General features: G+C 29.2%; 1 protein-coding gene and 1 long non-coding RNA gene across 7 annotated transcripts in view; one reads left to right on the forward strand and one right to left on the reverse strand.

Moving 5' to 3' along the window:
* Positions 1-249: 249 nt before the first annotated feature.
* Positions 250-17874, forward strand: LOC123258548. The gene is made up of 3 exons (XR_006508086.1): positions 250-330; positions 13578-13581; positions 17864-17874. It is a non-coding gene; the product is annotated as an uncharacterized LOC123258548 (long non-coding RNA).
* LOC123258468 (tyrosine-protein phosphatase 99A-like) overlaps positions 2702-20650 on the reverse strand; it is a 151265-nt gene continuing 133316 nt past the window's right edge. For 3 of the 6 annotated variants that reach the window (XM_044718493.1, XM_044718491.1, XM_044718490.1), the window contains 10 exons: positions 14318-14496; positions 13332-13516; positions 13128-13242; positions 9021-9212; positions 8428-8708; positions 7817-8073; positions 6559-6842; positions 4331-5720; positions 4116-4251; positions 2702-3444 (listed from right to left, as the gene is read on the reverse strand). In XM_044718493.1, the coding sequence (XP_044574428.1) occupies positions 2896-3444; positions 4116-4251; positions 4331-5720; positions 6559-6842; positions 7817-8073; positions 8428-8708; positions 9021-9212; positions 13128-13242; positions 13332-13516; positions 14318-14496 (3568 nt within the window). In that variant the 3' untranslated portion in view covers positions 2702-2895. Of the gene's footprint in view, positions 3445-4115; positions 4252-4330; positions 5721-6558; positions 6843-7816; positions 8074-8427; positions 8709-9020; positions 9213-10097; positions 11660-13127; positions 13243-13331; positions 13517-14317; positions 14497-20650 lie in introns of those variants that run through there. The other 3 variants (XM_044718492.1, XM_044718495.1, XM_044718494.1) reach the window with 3 other exon arrangements.

A 20650-nucleotide genomic window follows, 5' to 3' on the forward strand; every position in this document is an offset into this window, starting at 1 on the left:
ATGTAGTTTTCAAGAAAGACCGAACAAGATGATTTAATTTTTGATTTTTTTACAAGTATTGAAATTACAAAATTCGGCAGTGCAATAAATATATCAACACTATTAAATATTTGATTTAATTTTTGAATTATATTATATATAATTCACAAACGAAAAAAAAATTCTTTGAGATTATCGAACAAATAAATTGTGCAGTAATAGGTAAAACTTGTAAATATATTCATAGATTAATATACAATATATTTATATTTATAGTTTATGGATTATCACGTTAATTAACTCATAAATTTTATGTGAAAGGTTTGAAAATATTTTTTCGTCAATGGCAAAGTGTCGAATATTATTTGTTGCGCTTTAAAATATTTTTTAAAAATAAAAATAATTAAAAGATAAATCGACTTCAGTCTCATGTTAATTTTAAAACTTATTTTCGATTGTTACAGTATAATTTATTTTAAATATACGGTGCAAGCGTGTGCCATTCCACAGACAGTATGCTGACTAGAAACTAATTAATATATTTACTTAATTATATCTATTCACATCTATGTAATTTTATAAATTACTAAATGAATATATACATTTATAAGATTTAAAATAAAACTTTTCAACAATAATTTATAATTTTGAATTATATTTCCAAAGTTTTATTTTTTTCTACTTTTTATTTGTTATAAAAAAATGACTACAGTCCTTTGAGATTACAAAAATTAAATCTAAAAACAATATATCAATTAGTTTATTAATATTTACGTTAATAAATAATAAATAAAAAATTATTGGCAGATTATTAACTGCCAAAGTGGAGTATATTTGTTTTTCCTACAATACTTTGGCAGCAGAGTGTATTAAATAATAAATTTACATTGATTAAATTCACATTCAATCTACATTTACAGATATTAATATTTAATATAACGTATACATAAATTCAACTACTTATTGTTAATATTAAATATCAATTGAAATATTTATTTCGAATAAACTCCGGTTTAATTTTTATTATTATTTTAATAATTAATAATTAATATTTTATATATGACATTTATGATACAAGCATCGCATGATAAAACATGGTAATTATTACAATTAGTTATTCATATTTATATATATATATATATATATATTTATATATTTATATACTTTCTAACAATCAACGATTATTAAGACATTCAACAAAACAATCTCAGGATTGTAACTCATCCACAACAATCATATTCTCTTTATTTTATTTTCTTAAAGTATCAAACATTTTGACAAAAACATTTATCTTTATCTCAATAATTATCATATCAGTATTTTTCTAAATTCGATACTATGTCTATATATTTAATATTTATTTTTTAAATATATTTATATTAATGTAATATAAAAAAGAAAATTACGTTGTGGTTTATTTAATTTAAATACGTACAATGGACAGATAATTTATATTTATTACTCGTTGATGATTTTATAAATCATTATTTTTTATTTTTGTTTTTTTTTTAATATCACGAATAAAAAATTGCATTACCCAGTCCCTCTGCATAAGTTATTTAATTTCTAATTACTCATTTTTACTCATCTGATTAATAATAATGCGTACAAAACGATTATTTATGTTTCAGTCTTTTTGAGACGTCCTTTATTGGACTGTGATTGAAAATCTATTCAACTAATTGTGGATTTTAAAATTACGTCTTTTTTATTTTTATTTAATGAAATATTTACTGCAAGCGAGTTCAATAAATCAATTAAATCCTGTAAATATTAATCCGAATAAATTTTTTTTTTCTTAATAAAAATCACTCGTTTTAATTGTACAATTATAATGGCAATGGTTTTTATAAAAAAAATTATTAAAAGAGAATCTTGAATGGCTTAATTAGAGAGGGTACTGGCACAGGAGTTTTAAAAAAATAAAACTAATAATTATAAACTAAAATTAATTTAAAAAATACAACCATTATCATACACGCTTATTTACAGCTTACTAATTTTACATTAATAATAATAATAATAATAAAAATAAAAATAAAAATAATATCATACGACATAAAATCTTTATAATAATTTACCTAATATCTTTGGCAACTGTTTTTTTTTTCTTTTTCTTTTTCTTTCAACAGATGGTCCGTAATTTATTTACAGAATAAAGCATTTGTTATATTTATTTAAAAGACAAAGACTTGATTGAATAATTAAAATTTAAGTTAGTTGTTTTTTGAAAAGACTAGTGGATGGCTTCAATACGTGCTGTTGGTTGTCAATTTAAAATTTATAATTTATGATTATTTTAGGCGAATTAGACCGATTGTACAATTAAATTGTATAAATAATCTTAATGCCGGAAAAAATAGACCCGAAATAATTTTGAAGTTACGAAAAAAATTTTCATATTATTTCATTAAAATTATTATAAAATAAAAATTATAATAATAATAATAATCTAATAATGATATTTTTTTTTGTAACAAAAAATGGAGCGAACATTCTGAGGGTGCTTGTTTTTCAGGAAAATTGTGGCCGTGATATAATTATTATTTTATAATAATTTAAATAAAATAATATGAATTTTTCATAACTTTAATATTTTTTCCCGGTCTATTTTTTTCGATTACCAAATAATCTAAATCGGTTGTCATAAAATAGATTATTCTAAATACATTCGCCAAAATCAAAACGAGATTGACCAGTCATAGCGACATTATTATTTTTCTTATGAGTTACTCTCATAGTTGTATAGTAGCCATGCCAGCTATACCCAAATTGATTATTGGAATAATTTATTTGCGTTGGATCAACAGTGTTAGTATTTATATTAATGTCGTTATTATATAAATTGACAGGATGTCCCAACAAGGTACCATCAGACAGAGTTATATTTTGAGCGTGAGACGCGGAATGCCTCCATCATTGAGGAATAATAGCACATGTTGATTCCATACCTTCGGGTGGTATTCGCATATTACCATTTGTAATATAACCATTTGGATCAGTGATTGGCAGACCAGGAGCGACACCTCCAACCGAAACAACCCCGGGACACCCTGGTACACCAGGATGATTGACGTAATTCTGATTACGCAGCGGTAATCCTGCATTGTCTGATAATATATGGTGATCGCCGTAATCTGCACATCCATCGATTGTTGGACACCCACGCTCGTTGTTGATATGACTTAGATGATTTTGATTATTAACATAATCTGTTGCATATTCCACCGGCATTTCAACTGATGCGTACTCATGAATACCAACAACATTTTTTACCGGTAATTGTCCTACAATATGCTGCTCTCCGCCAATTGTTGGTAATATCGTTGTTGATTTAAAATTAATACTCTCGTTTGGATTTATACAATTAACATGACCGTTTGTCATTGTGTACAAGTCCGGTTCAACTCGGGTTTTTGATGTTAATACTGATTCTAAGCACTTGTACACTAGTACGTAATCCTCCTATTAAAAAAAAATTTATATATATATATATATTGATAATTATTCAATTTTTATTTCGGTAAATATTTACAAGTGGAGTCAAATATTTTAATTTTGATTTTTTTTAACGAAATTTCTATTTGATTTTATTGATATATTTTTTTTTGAAAAATACATAAAAAAATGAACAATTTATAAATTTTTTAAAAAACTGTAATATTTTTTTATGTACACGGAAAGAACAAAATGACACTGGATATCATGCCAGATTATACTGAGTGAAAAAAAAATTCAGATAGTAGCTAGTATAATCCAGATATCACGCAGTATAATCTGGATTTTTTTAGCTACTGTCTGAAATTTTTTTTCACCACAGATATCACTGAGTATAATCTAGATTTTTTTTAGCTACTATCTGAAATTTTTTTTCACCACAGATATTGAGTATAATCTGGGATGATATCCAGTGCCATATTGTTCTTCTCGTGTACTTTTTGAAAAAAAAAAAATATATCAAAAAAAAGATAAAATAGAAATTTTATCCAAAAACATAAGCCAAAATTTTTTCCAACTTTTAAAAGCAAAAAAATTTTGAAAATGTTAATTTTTCACCTAGTTATAACCCAAAATGATGTTGACCCTATTTGTAAATAATTACCTTTATTTCTGTTAAATTTATTTTTAATAAAAACCTTTGATCTAAATATTCCAGGTCTCTTCATGTAAAGTAATTTAGCAAACATATAAATATCAGCACTTTTTTCAAATTCTATTTGCTTCATCAGGGTTGTTAACAAAATAAATAATGCTGCCTCAATACCGCCATACCTAAATAAAAAAAAAAAAAAAATAAAATATTATTAATATTAAAAATAAATATCTTTAATATTATTAAGTTAAAAATTACCTGTCCATAACAACAATAGGTCCGTTTTGATATTCTTTATGAAAATCTTGTATCATACCAACAAACGCCTTGGGATTGTCATTGTGTGGCCACAACCCATTATGATTAACAGGTCCTTGTACAATACGTGCGCTTAATTCATAATCATCCTGAAGCGAGCGAATAACAACCTCTCTCAAAACAACACCGCTGACTGTTTTTTTAATAGCACAAAGTTGAACGCGAAAATTGTCAGTTTTCAATTCTTCCCCTTCGTTCGGCCAAAATTCTGGATAGTCATTGTCGTCGCACTGCGTCAACATCACAATAGTTTTAGCATTATGATCCCAGAGCATTTGCCAAAATTCTTTTATTGTTGTGTTCAGCGGATGTTGGGTCAGAATAAATTCACGATTTTTATGAAAGCCAGCAAACCAAGTAGCATTTATGTAATCACTGCCATCAATTCCAGCCTTTGGCGTAAGATGTACCCGTGAATTTTCAATAGGAACAATCTCTTGATTCCGATTTTTATGTTGATTGAATGCTTTGCTAGAGGATACTAAATTAAAGTCCTTGGGCTTCCAAGAGGTGACTAATTTATACTGCATCTCAATATTGTTCCACGGATCGGTTTTGTTGTTATCAGGAGACAGCATCTCTTGTACATGCTGTAGGAGATTATCAATAGGAATGTTTGTCTCTCCGCTGTCGATGGCTTCCTGCAGAGCATCGTGGATAAATATATACTGCTCTTCAGTTTGCACCAATGAATAACGCTGAGTACGTATGTGTTTTAAAAACCCGAAAACGTTTATCTCTCCCTTTGATTTGGCTTGTTTCAGCATCGCGTCAATAACTATGTACGCCCCGGTGCGTCCAACTCCGGCGCTGCAGTGGACAATAATTGGACCAGCTGACGGCGGATTAGCGCTAGATGACTTTCTGATGAAACTGAGAACAGGAAGTGGATGGTCCGGAACACCGTGGTCTGGCCAACCGGTGTAGTGATACTGATAAACAGTACGCTCTCCAATGTTGCTACCGTTCTTTTTCTTCTTTATCTTCATGTGTCTGATGTGCAGTGTCCTTATTGTGTATGTCGCCATGACGTCTTCTTTTATCAACGTTACTTGGACATTGCCGTAGGTCTCAGTCCCCTCTTTAGGCCAGTACATGTCACATTTAGGTCTACCACGCTCCACTAAATTTGTTATCATAACGATTATTGATACGCGTTGCTCCCACACCATTCGCCAAAAGCTGTCGATCGTTGCGGGCAATGGTCCTTGCGTTCCAATATATGCGCGAGCACGTTGCCATCCATCGATATAATTTGCATTTATATAATCTTGTCCTTTATTTGACGGACTTCCATTGCAAGGTAATAATCTCACTCGTGAATGATCATCTTTTAAATAAAAATAAAAATTGTTATTTATTTATTTATTTTAATAATAAAAACTAGCAACCTTGCAGTCACTATGTGACTGCCATGACTTGTGAATTATTAATAAACAAAATTTTGCTTTATTAAATAATTACTTTTGTTAAATTGCACTGTACTTTTTTAACTATTGACGTTTTTAAAAATATAAGCTCATCTTGATGTTACACTCATCAAGAGCTTTCATTTGAGTACCCACATGCATTTTTGATATATTCTTTATATATACATATATATAATATATATAAATATATAAAATATATGAAAAATTGATGTGGGTACTCAAATGAAAGGTCTCGATGAGAGGAATATCGGGATGAGCTTATATCTTTAAAAATGTCAATATTTCACAAGATATTTATTAACTTACACTGTACTTTCTTAACTATTGACGTTTTTAAAGATATAAGCTCATCTTAATGTTGCACTCATCAAGAGCTTTTATTTGAGTACCCACATGCATTTTTGATATTTTTTTTTCATATATACATATATAGATATATAATATATATATAAATATATAAAATATATGAAAAATTGATGTGGGTACTCAAATGAAAGGTCTCGATGAGAGGAATGTCGGGATGAGCTTATATCTTTAAAAATGTCAATAATTCACAAGATACAAGGTCATTTCTTAATTATGTATCTAGAGATAGAGCATTTTCGAATGCAGCCTAAATACTTATCATCATCATTAATTGACTATTGGTAGTTTAACCATAAAAACACATTTTATAATATAAATAAACTGGCCACAAAATTTTGCTTATTCTCTTAATAATATAGATTATAAACTTACATGCAATAATATTTCCGTAGCGATTTTTGGACTGATTTTCAGCAGATTTAGAATTGTCAGCTATATAAAGTTCTGTCTCTTTTGGAAATAATTCAAACTCTTTACTGAAACCAATGTCACCATCGGCATGTAATGCCGCTACATGCTGAACATATTGTGAAACAGGAACAGCTGTCCTTTCACCATCTTGTTTACTATTTTCCCATTCCTGATGTGTTTGCACATTACGCGGCGGATAATCCAAAAAGCAGTAGGCTGTTTGGAAACATTTCCTGAAAACACGCCTGTTAAGGCGCTTTGATTAATATCTAATAAAAAAATTATTATACGCATACTTTTAAGTTTTCTCATTGCTATTTAAAACTCGTCGAATAAACAAGTAATTATTAGAAAAAAAAAAAAAAAAAATTCTCAATAAGATTAGATACAGTGTCAATAAACTGTACGATAAATTAATTTTTATCTAATTATTATTATTATTATTATTATTATTATTATAAATCATTAAAATAAGAACGATCATTAAAAAAAATCGAGAGAAATCAGTTCAATAAATTTATGAAATAAAAATACTACAGATTTTATTTAATTGATCGTTCCTGACAATTATATAAACAAGAACAACAAAAAATGAATAAAATTTAAATAATAAACAGACTTTCTTTAGAAATTACACTCATTGTATATCTTATCTGTCTCAAGTTTTTTTATTTTTAAATTGTTGGATAAAATAGAAATGATAAAGATGTTTCAATAGATTTATTTTTACAAATTTAATAATAAAAAAAAATCTTACGAAATTGTTTTTGATAAATTTTCCATATCAAAGATTTTTATTTTAATTTAAATAAAAGTAGATGTATTAATTATTTTAATAATGAATAGTTACGTTAACTGTGATACACTGAAACTAACTGAAGACTAAACTGACCATAAACGTTTTGGTATATAAAATGGATAATATTACAAATCGTTATCACTGATAAGATACTGATAAGAAAGTCATATCATCTACTTCTATATAATTTTTTAGTCGATAAATTTAAAGTACAGAGTAGAGCGATAAGCCCGCAAGTAACTTTAATTACCGATGAGTTGTTTAATTGACGAGCTGACGAGCTGACGAGCTAATGAGCTTATGAGTAATGATTAATGAGTGTAAAATGTGATGAATTACTAGAGTGATTTATTATAATAATAATTATATATCACGAAAAGTTATGAGATATATAAATAACTGGTGACAATAGATTCTCACCTCCACAATATTAAAGCTGTAATAGCCAACATAACGGCGATACAAGCACAAATCATACCCGCAATTACGCCGGTACTCAATTCTTCAGAGCTACGCCGCATTAATGGTGGTGTTTTATCACAATTACGTTCCACTCGTTGCGTTTTTGGTTGACTACAGTTGCCACGTACTACGTGATGCTGATTTATTGTGCTATTGGTACCAGCGCAGACCATTATTTCGTAAATGGTATTCATAGTAAGGTTTGGTATTATTATCTGGATTGGAAAATAAGAAAAAATATGTTTTTTTTTATTAAAATTTCAATCACGGTGCGTTTTGTTCAATATAAATCATGCCGTATTTATTTATACGAAAACAAAAAAAAAAAAAAAATAGGTAAAAAGCTTGACATTTTATTAAACGATGGAAAAAACATTTATTAAATATTTCAGTGCAATCGGTTCAGCAGTTATTTCAATATCATGAAGAAATTTATCAAAATAAAATATTTTTAGATCATCTGGCTTGTAAATTCAATAAACGTTTTTATTTTATTATTATATCGAAATGAAAAATGGTCCGAGAGAAATTTTCAGAGAGAAAACAGCTAAACAATGTTAAATATTTACCCCACTGTTGAGATGCTCTTTGGTGGTAGGAATTTCAATTTCGTCATACTTTTTATATTGGTCATTACGATACATTATGTAATAATAGTCAATTGAATTCCAAAAAGTTTGAGGACGTGCCCAGTAGACGTAAATAGCGTCGTGAGCTTGGCAAGTTAAATTTAGTATTACAGGAGCACTTGGTCCTGCAACATCAGTCTTTTGAATAATGTGATCAGATGGTTCGCCCTCGTTCTTCCACGTAAATGCCTTAACCCATATTTTGTATTCAGTCATTGGTTCTGCAAAAAATAAAAAATAAAAAATAAATAAATAAAAAAATAAAAAAAATATTTAAAACAGTGTTAAATTACGAGTCATATAACTGAGATTGCAATGCGAATCTTTAAAAACTTAGTGATGGTTTGTTAATGTAAACAATGACGCATATTGAGCATGCCACGTGCATTAGTAATATCGTTATAACGAGTGTGTAAATTCAACTTGAATTTAAATTAATCCGATAAAAACTATTGTGTATCTATTTATCTATTTTGATAAAATATTGCCAATTTATATTCAGCTGCTCGGATAATAATGACATTAATACTCACTTAGATCATTGAGAAGAAAATCAATGGTTTCGTTGTTCTTTTTCAATGTTTTGACTTCTGTAAAATTCGAGTGCATGTAAAACACACGATACCCAAGGATTATTCCATTTTTATGCTGTGGCTCTGACCATGACAGCTCTACGGAGGATGAATTTATTCCATAGGCCGTTAATCTCAATGGTGTACTTGGAACTGAAATTTTAAATTCGAAATTAAATATTATCTTGTCTACTACGGATTTATTATTTCTTATATACATCTCAATCTTTTTCTCACTGAGTAAACCCTCCAAGGTCTTTAGCAGTGACTCAAAAGATGAATACTCAGTCTTTTTTTTTTTCTTTATTTTAAAGCGATACACATTAAAGACATCTCTTTTTATATAAATGTACATCTTAATATTTATTACTTCATTAATACTTTTTATTTATCATTTTTTTCTTTTAAAAAGTTTATTTACGAATGATAATTACGGTAATTAATAACACTAAATAATGTAATTACATGTTTATTTTGAAAATTTATTATTTTTTCTGGTTATTATGTTTTTATTATTCATTCGTGAATATTTAAAAACTTGTTAACCTTGAACTAGTATTGTAATCATTACAAATCATTAATGTAAAACGCATTATGATTACATACACATACAGATATTGTTTTATCATCTCATGAGTCGCGTGGTTACAAGTTCAAGTTTAGTTTTGTTTTTTTTTTTTTTTTTTTTTTTTTTTTTAATTTATTTATTTTAACTTATCTAAGATCTTTAAAATAGAATTTTTTTAGGTAAATAAAAAATATTTTCAAATCAGGACAATTTTTTTTTGGATTTTTAATTTTTTAAATAATAAAAATTTGCAAGAAAAATTATTTAAAAAAAATAAAATCAAGAGAGTTAACAACGGGTTGAAAAATTTAAAGCTAGTTCAAGTATTGATTTTATTCAAGGTTCAGCCATTTTCGTGTATGGATAAATCTAAAGTTTAGGAATAGTACCCAAGCATGGTACATTTAAATTACTCTAAATAATCGATTAAATCCTGGAAATAAAATAAAATATAAATAATATTGAATTACCTTTGCCGTCATCGTTATCATTATTATTATCAATAATAGTAGTAGCTTCATAATTATCATTGAGAGTTTTAGCAATTGAAATAATAGAGAAAAATATGAAAAATTTAAATAAACGAAGAGCAATACAAAGTGGGTATGGTTGAGAACCTCGGTTTATCATTATTATTGGTCTTCTCGACATTTTAGTAATTCCCCTCAAGAGTTTAGCGGGGCAGCTGCGAGCTACGAGCTGCGAGCTGCCAGTTAGTGTGTTTTAGAACCAAATTCGTTTTGTATGCCTAAAAATAATCATAAATTTATCCTTGACCGTCCAGGAAGTCGTAACATTTTTTCTTTTCCATTTATATTTTATAAATACGTCTAATTACTCCCTTGTATTTTTTTTCTACTATTTCCTTTTTCTTGGATAGATTTTTATTTTAATTTTTATTACTATATAAACACACCAGCAAGTATAAGAATAAGAAGCAAGATATTATAATATTATAATATTATAATATTATCAATAGGATATCCGGTACATCTAAAATCTTGACCGTGTTTTATTTAACAAAACAAAACAATTAATAACGTTGATGCTAAATGAAAGTTTAGTAGATATTGGATGTATTTTATTCAACTTCACCAGGATTACATTTAACAAGTACCCTCAATCACTTCCTGTTCTCATTAATTCAACTACCAACTGTACTAGATTTTCTGTATTCTCTCTTTACTCTGGTCTCTGCTCCAATCTAACAGCCAATGCCCCTCCTTTTATCTTTAAATCTACACTCCAGTACAATATTTTTCGCCACATATATGTACTTGTTCACCAGCAAATTAAATAAAAAATAAAAAAATCCAGCTCCGATCGAAAGTGTTAATTTAAAATAATAATAAATACACAGCTACACCCATCGCTCTTTATCGCACTGATTGTCTTTGTAAAATAATCAGATAAATTAATTCACAGTATAAAAATAAATTATAATTATTAATGTTGTAAAATAGATAAAAAATCTTTAAAATAAAAACAATGAGACGCACAGAACAAGATTGAGTTTAAAAACAGTGTCACCGACGATGACAAGTGACCAAGTGACAGAAAGGCGAACAGTCTGCACATATGTACACACACACGTGCAGTGCCGTATCACTGATAAATATCTTATCGACTATTTCAATAATTACTCCAAATTAAGCAAATATTTACTCAATTAGTATGTTTTTTTAATAAATAAATAAACCATAAATAATAATAAAATGCTAAAAGGAGTTGTCGAGTCACTGAATCTAAACCGCACAGTATTTTAAAATATAACGGGGAACATTTTAAGTAATATATTTGTTTTTTGAGTACTTAAAGTTTATTTAATAAACATTTTTATCCGTTAATAATAATTATTTTGGCGTGGTTAATATTGAGACATGTGCGAATACACTGACGCTATGCGCGGATACTTTTTCCTATCCCCTTAACTTAAAAATTGAACGTACATAGGTATAGTCTATCCGAGCACAACACACGGAGCACACGGCCAATACAACGACAGCTCCGACTGTGGTAATCGACCGGCGCACAAAACTCGCACACAATGTAGATTAGCGCACACTTGCTGTTTAATGCAGTACTCATACTATTGTATCTCGAGCGCGGGCGCACATCTCGATACTCATACTCCTTAAATAATTATTTTTTTATTATTTTAATATCTTTAATTAAATTAAGAAATTCAAAAATTTGATTCAAAAAATTTTTCATCAATTATTGAGCTGTTTTTTACGATAAAAATTAAAATATAGATTATACTGAGCCCAGGATAACAGAGTTGTGGGTTGTTGTAGGATATTATAATATATATTATATATTATATATTTTATAGGGAGTAAACTGTTGGAGCTGTTGGAAGTTGTTCCAGTGGGAACAATGAGGTGGGTCGTGAGACTGGAAATAAAGGTTCAATGGTTGGTTGTTGGGATTATTGTTTAGTTAGGTATCCTATACCGTCTATACCTCACCCGTAGGATATAGATATAAATATAATATAGTTGTAGACAAGACAAACCAGTGAAAAGAAAATCCGAGAAAGGACATGGTTGTTCAGTAACGTACTCGCCATTTCATCGGCCACCATCTTTTCGTTTCATTTATCTTAAATTCATTATTTTTTTACTCCACAAAAGTTATTGTCATTACTGTAATTCAATGTTACGTCCGCAGTTTCTTTTACTTTTCCGCTCTCTTTTATAATTAGTTAATTTAATTTTTCATAAATAAACTCTTAAAGTCGATAACTTTAATTAAATATATTTATTTTTTAATCTTTTTAGATTTCGGATCGGATGCGCTTTCAACATCTTAATTAATTTCAAAGATATCTTAATAATTTTATCGACAAATTAAGTGGAAAATATAAATAATTAAAGATACTTTCTCAATGAAATCTCAAGTATTTCTTTCTTAATAAATTGTGTCCTACTTATTTAATTCGTAATGATTCATCATTCATCAATTTGAAAGTAAAATTAAATAAATATATATTTTTGTTAAATGCAGTGACGACGGTCGGTATGATTTGTTATCAGCAACCAGTAAATATATATATATACTTTATGAAGCAGCAGAGGCTGAGACGGACAGACGGACGGAATGGAGGGACTATCGACGTTGAATTGAATTTACCGACAGAGGATAGTGAAATTACTAACCTACCGTACGGGAGAGTGATTTTGTTGGGATAGAATTAAATTGAATATAGTTTATTCAGTGACCTCCAGTTCACCTCGAGGTCACTACCCCCGTATTGATGCGTTGTTTACTCAGAGATTTATTAAGCCACAGTGACTTTAGCGGTAGACAGAAATAATAAAGTAGTAGTAGTAATCGATTAGTAGATTAAAAAAAAAAAAAAAAAAAAAATAATAACAATAATAATAAAAAAAAAAAAAAACAACAACAAATATGCAATTATGGTACAGAAGGTAAATAATAGTTGGCAAAAATTGGGTTGAAAAATAAAAATAATAAATATATAGAGTGGAACCCACCTCCTTCGTCGGTCATAACGGTAACAGATGTATTGGGACCAGTACCTTCGGGATTAAATACTTGCAACCATACAGTATACTGTGTATACGTTTCCAGGTTTTGAATAATATGTCTCTGAAATTGAAATTCAGTGGATCCACGTTAATCGTTGAGAATTCAACATCACACAGAAATTTCAATGAATATATTGCTTTGAAGCTTACCTCTATTTTTCGATTGCGTATGTAAATCTCTTTGATGTCACTTCCTTTTCGCCTGGGGCGATAGGATATACGATAACCGAGAAATTCACCATTTAGTGTATCCAGACTCGGCGGTTTCCATGTAATCAGGATGGCCGTCGCTGAAATGTTTTGAGCTGTTACGATTGTCGGTTTTCCAGCTGGAGCTAAATTTTAAAAAACAATCACCATTATTACTTCATTAATTAAGATAAATAAATAAAATAGCTGCGTTTAATACAGATAGTTAAAGCTTTTGTATTTTGATAAAATGCAACTTGAAAATCGAAAGTTTGACGCTTCAAATATCTATAACTGTATTAACAACACATTGGTATTGTATTGATATACATATATGTGTATGTATAAACAGAACAGAGATGTACACAGAAATTTACACAGTATTCGCGATGTACGAACAGACAATATGTCAATATTGACAAAGAGGAAATGGGTTTCGTTGTATGAATCGTGTTACTTGTAGATGAAGTATGTTGCTCTATTGATATAGCGTCTAATTCTAGAGGTCACCACTACCGAAACTATCCGTCTAAATCAAATGACAGTATATCACTGTTCTCTGTCAATACACCGACAATACCGCCATTCAGATATACTCAATCATTACAATTGTTACAGTAAACCGCTTTTCTTTTCAGTTGTTATCGAGAAAAAAAAAAAAGAATCAAGTGATTTTGTAAAACCAAAGACTGGTAAGACGAACTTAAAAAGTATTGGACTTGTAATCTGTTTATTTTAAGCAGAGCTCTTGATCCAATTGGATTTAAAAAATTCAAGGTGCCAGCTTTTATCCTGAATTCATTGATTTTCAAAATCACTTTATATCTAGATAAATAATATAAAAGGTATAGAGGTGTAAAATTTTCAATAAGCTTTTTTTTATTTCCTTCAAATTGAGAGGATAAAATTTGATAAAAAGAGAAATTATTTATATTAAAATGTAATACCTTCTCGTAATGTTGTTATGTAATGAGACGAAACGCTCGGAGCGCTGCGTCCTCGTGCATTAACAGCAGTTACTCGGAAACTATAAGATGTAAACGGCAACAGATTGTCCATGTAGTATTTAGTGTCATTATTTGAAGTTATTATTTCTTGATGATCCCAAGGACCATTTTCACCGACTCTGAAATAAAATATTTATAATTAATTTATTGAATAGTTTATCAAGTAATATAATGAATACTTGATGTTGTTGTTAAGTTAAATAGGCGATTTAATAAACATGAAATATAAATAGTTGTTGACGGGTATATAATCTAATTAACTTTATCAAAAGTTAATGAGTGTAATTAATTGCGCTCATTCGTCAGATCAAGTTCTGACGTTACGATTGCTCTGCTTACTTGGGTTTGCCGCTAAATTAATAGTTGCGGTTTAAATTTCCTTTAACAAACTTTCTTAGCGTATCACACTCCAACAGAAACTGCCACTGCTGGGTTAAATAATATTTGTCAGTTTACTTATTCTTACTTGTTTGTAGATACAGATAAAAACTAAAAACTAAAAAAGAAAAATTATATATATATATATATATAAAAAAAAACAGAGTGAAAGAAAACAGGTAAAATAAAAATAAATAGTTAAATATTAGCATGAATTGGTGAATGTCGCTGCTTATCAGTGGAACATGCACGATATAAATAATGGAGGGCACGTACACCGTATTCTTTCTACTATGGGTTATAAGTACAATTCACGATAAAGCTCGTGCTAGCAGAGAAAATGTGTCTCGTTTCGTACCCGTTATATTATTAGTATTATTACAAAATCCACCTACACCTTTAATTGTTCCTTCCGTTTCGGTTTAACTTTTATATTATTACTATCACTGTAATTATAATTATCATTATTATTATTACATATTAATAATTTTTAAAAGTCATCTGAAGTTCATATAAGCAGTCTTTATAAAAAATTAATTTATTTTATGTTTTATTCTGAAAATTTTGAACTAAATTTAAATCAATATCATTGAAAAAAAAAACATCTCATAGTAGTGATTTATAATTCTGGTTATGAATTGTTTATGGATATGCTTCATATGAATGAAATAATATCACTAGGTCATTTAGTTAAAAAAAAAACTGATAATTAAAAAATAATAATCTAACCTGCGCTTAACTTTATTTAGCCATTCAAGTGGTAGAATCATCAAATAGTCAGACATGAATAAATCCATAAATACATAATAAATTCGAATGGTTTAGAGTCAATATTAAGAAATATATTTCTATTTTATTTTATTTTATTACAAAAGTAATATGGTTGAATTGGTCGTATGCCCATTTTTCAATTCTCTAGATATTCGTTTCCCTCGGGGAGACAATTACGCGCGCGAACTTCATAGTCAGCTCGTTTTAAAATTTATATGCCTCGGCGCTTTTGCACCTTTACAGCATTTCCCGCGGGCTATTTTACAATTGTATGAATAAAAAGGAACCTACCAGATGTGTTTATATCTATATATGTACACATAAAAATACAAAACTTTTCGCTTGAGAAATTAAAAAAATTAGTAATAAAGTAAGATTATAAAAACTATTTTAAAGAAAAATCTCCTTCTACTCTTCCGCCTAAATAATATTTAAGAAAAGTTTATGATATAAGTGTGTTATGAAAAGTACATTAACGGAGTTTTAGAAATCTAATTTTATTGGGGAATAAAAATGAAAGTAAAACGGGAAAAAGGTAAAAAGGTAGAAAGGTAAAACGGTAAAAAGGTAAAAAGGTAAAAGGTGGGTCTTATGGGATTTGTTTTTAGTGGTGTGTATAGGTAATTGAGATTCGCCATACCAACTACCAATAATCATTTATAGATAACAGCATATTGAACACCATACGCAGGGGACCGTCAGTTTTGCGGCTAATTTAGAGCATGATGGTCACCCCTTGAACGATATAGGTCACTTAGCTGACCACATTGCGAGGATAAACCGCAATTTGTACTAAATATCTCTCTCTCTCTCTCTCTCTATGTATATATATATATTAGATCTATACAAACCAAATGGATTTACTTTTAAAAGTTCCTCTGACGCTCCTCTCTGTCTGACATGTTTGTGGATATACAGAGCATATATTATGTAACGAATCGTAGAAAGTACCAACCGACGAACAGGTTCTATAAAAGCATGTCCGATAAAATTCAGTAAGATACTAGCTACCCCAAAATACTCTTTGTTTTCTTTCTCAAACCATTTCTAGTAGCACAGTGCATGTGCACGAATTTACCCCAGCTTAAAATTTATTAACGCAAGCTAGCTTACAATTCGTATTTACACTTGTTGGCTCTGCGTTTGTTTTTACATTGTTACTTTATGCTTTTAAGTTATATCACTGGGATAGTAGCTACCACAAGCAATATCTAGCTAACAAACACTAACAACTTTTATGTTTTTATTACATAGATCACGTAAATATAAATTAATGTAATAAGGCAAATAACACTGCTAGAAAAAAAAAATTTTTTTTGATGACGCTGAAAAAGTAGATTTATTTAAGTATGAATAACGATATTACTTTTCATAGATATAAGTATACACCACTAATGAAGGCGTCTCTGACTAATGTGACAATTTTATTTTATTTTATTATTTTTTTTTTTTTTTTTTTTTTTTTCTTAGAAAAGGAAGAGTGAAACCCCCGGTTGGTTGGGAATAATCTTTCCCTCCCTTGGAGTTATAACTGTAGGCTATCTGTCAGAGCTGTCGTATTAAACAGAGTCCACAGTGGCTCAGTTCAAGCTGGTAGTTAGCATAGTACGATTATTCTGACATTGATGCACGATCCGTTTACATATCGGATCAGTTAAGTGTTTCCTTCTCATTTGTTACGGATGATACCCCAAAACACTCAAAACCCGTTATGGCTGACAGTCGAAAATGTAAACAGAATTTGTTGTTTTTTCTTTATTTTTCTCGCTCTGTATTTAACATTAAACATTGAAAGTGTCAAAAGGTGTTAAGATTTATAAATTAAAAAATGTTAAAACCCCTTTTAATAAAATCTTTTTGTTATTCTTTCACGTAATGAGATCCAATTAGGAGTTGGTGTCTGGTGAAGACAACTAATTGCTGAATCTGTTCGTGCTGACTGAAAATGCTCAGGCACTTTTCCGTTAATACATTGTAACGGAACTCACAATTGGTTTCCGGCGACCGTGACTATCGAGTTTCAATTCATTGTACACCTTCTCACTGCGTCTTTCTTCTATTCTCTACTCCTTTCCATGTTATCTCTCCTCTGTTATCTCACTCATTGCTGCAACAATTGCACACTTCTATCTAGCCTCCTCTTTCTCCCCTTTCTTCTCTTTACCCTCTTTCGCACTCAACAACTTTCTGTGTCTCATACTATTTCCTTTGGATTCTCATTCTCATTTCCCACTTCAATTAACTAATAGACATTCGGTTTCTTATTCTTATTCTTCTTCTTCATTTTATACTTCTACTTCTACTTCTAGTTTTCCTTCTGCCACTGAGATTGGATAGAAACTGTCATTTCGACAATTTCATCTTAAACTATCAACAGAGTACTTACGTTTCTCAAATTTACTCTTAATTTCAATTTTTACAACTTAAACATTATTTTTTTTACTCTAGAGTTTAATTAAAACGAGAAAAATTTTATTTTTCCTAAACTTTATTCCTTTGTCACAGTAAATACGGAAAATTAATTAATTATATAGATCAATAAAATTCAAATCACTGGAAAATTTCAGGTATTCAAACAATTATTTTACAAAATAAATCAAATGGATTTAATTAAGCGATTTAATTTAATTAGATTCGATCAGTGAATTTGTTTATATATGTATCTATTAGAAATTGTCCACTGTTGATGCTTAAATAAATTAAAATTCATCCAACTAGAAATTAGTTACATGTTATATTACGGATAATAGGAGGATTCAATATATATACATATGTATAATTTATTGACATTTTGGACTAGCGGGTGGACCAGAAGCCGGGAAGGTAATCCGTTTTGCAGTAATTAATAGAAACGCAGACCACTAATTAAGCCTGGTAGTAGCGAGAAAATTTTCAGGCGTTTGAGCACTACGCTATAACTATCATTTACGAGGCTATTAAAAATTAACGTCTTTTGATACTGGCTTACGCGTATTATTATTATACCAAAGGTTTATCTGGAGATTACTTAATAATTACTGCGAGACGAATTTACACGTTTAATACCTCTACACTCTGTACTGTAAACATAAATGACCATTATTATTATTATAATTATTATTAAAATTTTTCTGTCCATATACTAGTTATCATTATTAAATTTGCCAATTATCACAGTAATTATAACCGTGTACTGCAGCAGTTATTAATTAGCACGGGGGGTAATTTTTATTTCTAATAATTTTAATAATAATAATAGTTAATGAAAATGACTTTAAATGAATTTGATTATTTTTTTTTTTTTTTTTTCAGAGCTTAGAGGGTGAATTTTGTAAATGAACGTTAGGTTGCGGGAAAGGAAAAGATGATAGCGAGTAGCTTGCTCACGAGCAACTACGACTAATCTTGGGGAATTTATGGAGCTGCCCGATAACATCCTCTGGGTTAACCCTTTTCCGCTTACCTTAAGTCCTCTACTGCTCTGACCCCTCACGGTGGACTCGTTAAATTTAACGTGTTCCCTTTTCTCCCTCTTTTCTAGTTAGCCGCAAGCTTTTTATTCTCCGTCGGGTTTATTGTTAAAGATAAAGATAAAAATAAAAAAGTAAAAAAAGATAAAAAGCAAAGAAAAAAGAAATAAGAGAAATCCAAAATGCTGGGGCACCCGGGAATGATTCACGGGTACTAAAATTATGTAGTGGAATGTAACAATGGCGAGGATTATGTGGGGAGGAATAAAAATAAAAATAAAAAAAAAATAATAAATAAACTAAAAAAAAAGTGAATTGAATTAGGATTATAGAGTTGTTCAATATCTATTCAGGTCGTTGGATATTTCAACATTTTGAAATTTATATACAGCACATTGGGAGACTTGAATATGTAAAATGTGTATGGAAATTATGATAGACAGACATATAAAAATATTCATACAGGTATGTGGGTCGTATGCATTGAATATTTCCTATGAAATATGTCTCGTTTCCGTTAGTTCTCTTCTCTCTTACTCTCTGCAATATTTGACGGTCGTAGTGGCTGTATTGGATGACTAGGTTCACCGAGGCATATACTAAAGGTGGACTGCACGCTCTGTTAGAAATTAAATCGATTCACGCATTCGTCCATTTAATTTATGTTTCATGAAAAATACATCCTACTTTATAAGTTTTTATTTTTTTTTTCATTTGTCTAATTTATCTACAAAAATAAAATTATTATTTCAATCTACAAATCTAAATGTCAATTATATTAATCTAATAAAATCAGATCAAGTTACTTAACTGATGAACATACTCCAATTTGTCAAATTTCTACTTTAATTAATCATAACTTCGTGATGTCGAATAATTTTGGTATCGATCAAGTATAAATATTTAACATCTTACAATTCAGATAATATTAATGTTGGGTCAAACTGACCTCATTTTATATTCAAATACTTTTTGATACTACTGATGTAATCGTTTCTGATTCTTTTAATATTGCACGCCTCATAGCGCGAAGCGCGTGAGGTTGTGCTTTACACTCGATTCGTCAATTTTTAACATTTGCTCGGGTCATTGAACTCATAAATATTAATAAAAAAAAAAAAAAAATGTTACAATAATTTATAATTTATTAACGAGTTTATAACAAAGGCCACCGGGAATTCAGTTATTGAAAATATTTCGTATATGATTAATTACGGTAATTCCGGTATGCTAGGATGAATCATGTAACAATATCCAAACATTTACACTTTTCACGTTATAATGTATAACATGATTAAAAATAATGAACGAGCCGGATGATAATATTCAATAAATTTTAAATCAACTATTGATTTAACCTCTTTTTTTTTTTTTTTAATTAAATCAATGCATGGATATTGAAATAATAGGTTATATAATATATCAAAGGGATTTTATAACGATTGGATTGATGATTCGATTCTATTATCCAGAGAGAATTTTCGGAGGTGGCAATTCATTGATAATTCGGCTAATGTACGATAGATACCTTAGGTGGAATGCTCATAGGATTGGGACCGATTGTAATAGCTATATCCCGACGGAGTAGATAAGACCGTTGAAATATCGACAGCAATAGTATATATATGTGTATTTTCGTATAGGTTCAGCAGAAGACTGAGAAGACTGAGAGATA

The sequence above is a fragment of the Cotesia glomerata genome, linkage group LG2, assembly GCF_020080835.1.
Source record: "Cotesia glomerata isolate CgM1 linkage group LG2, MPM_Cglom_v2.3, whole genome shotgun sequence".
In the NCBI taxonomy this organism is placed as follows: Eukaryota; Metazoa; Arthropoda; class Insecta; order Hymenoptera; family Braconidae; genus Cotesia; species Cotesia glomerata.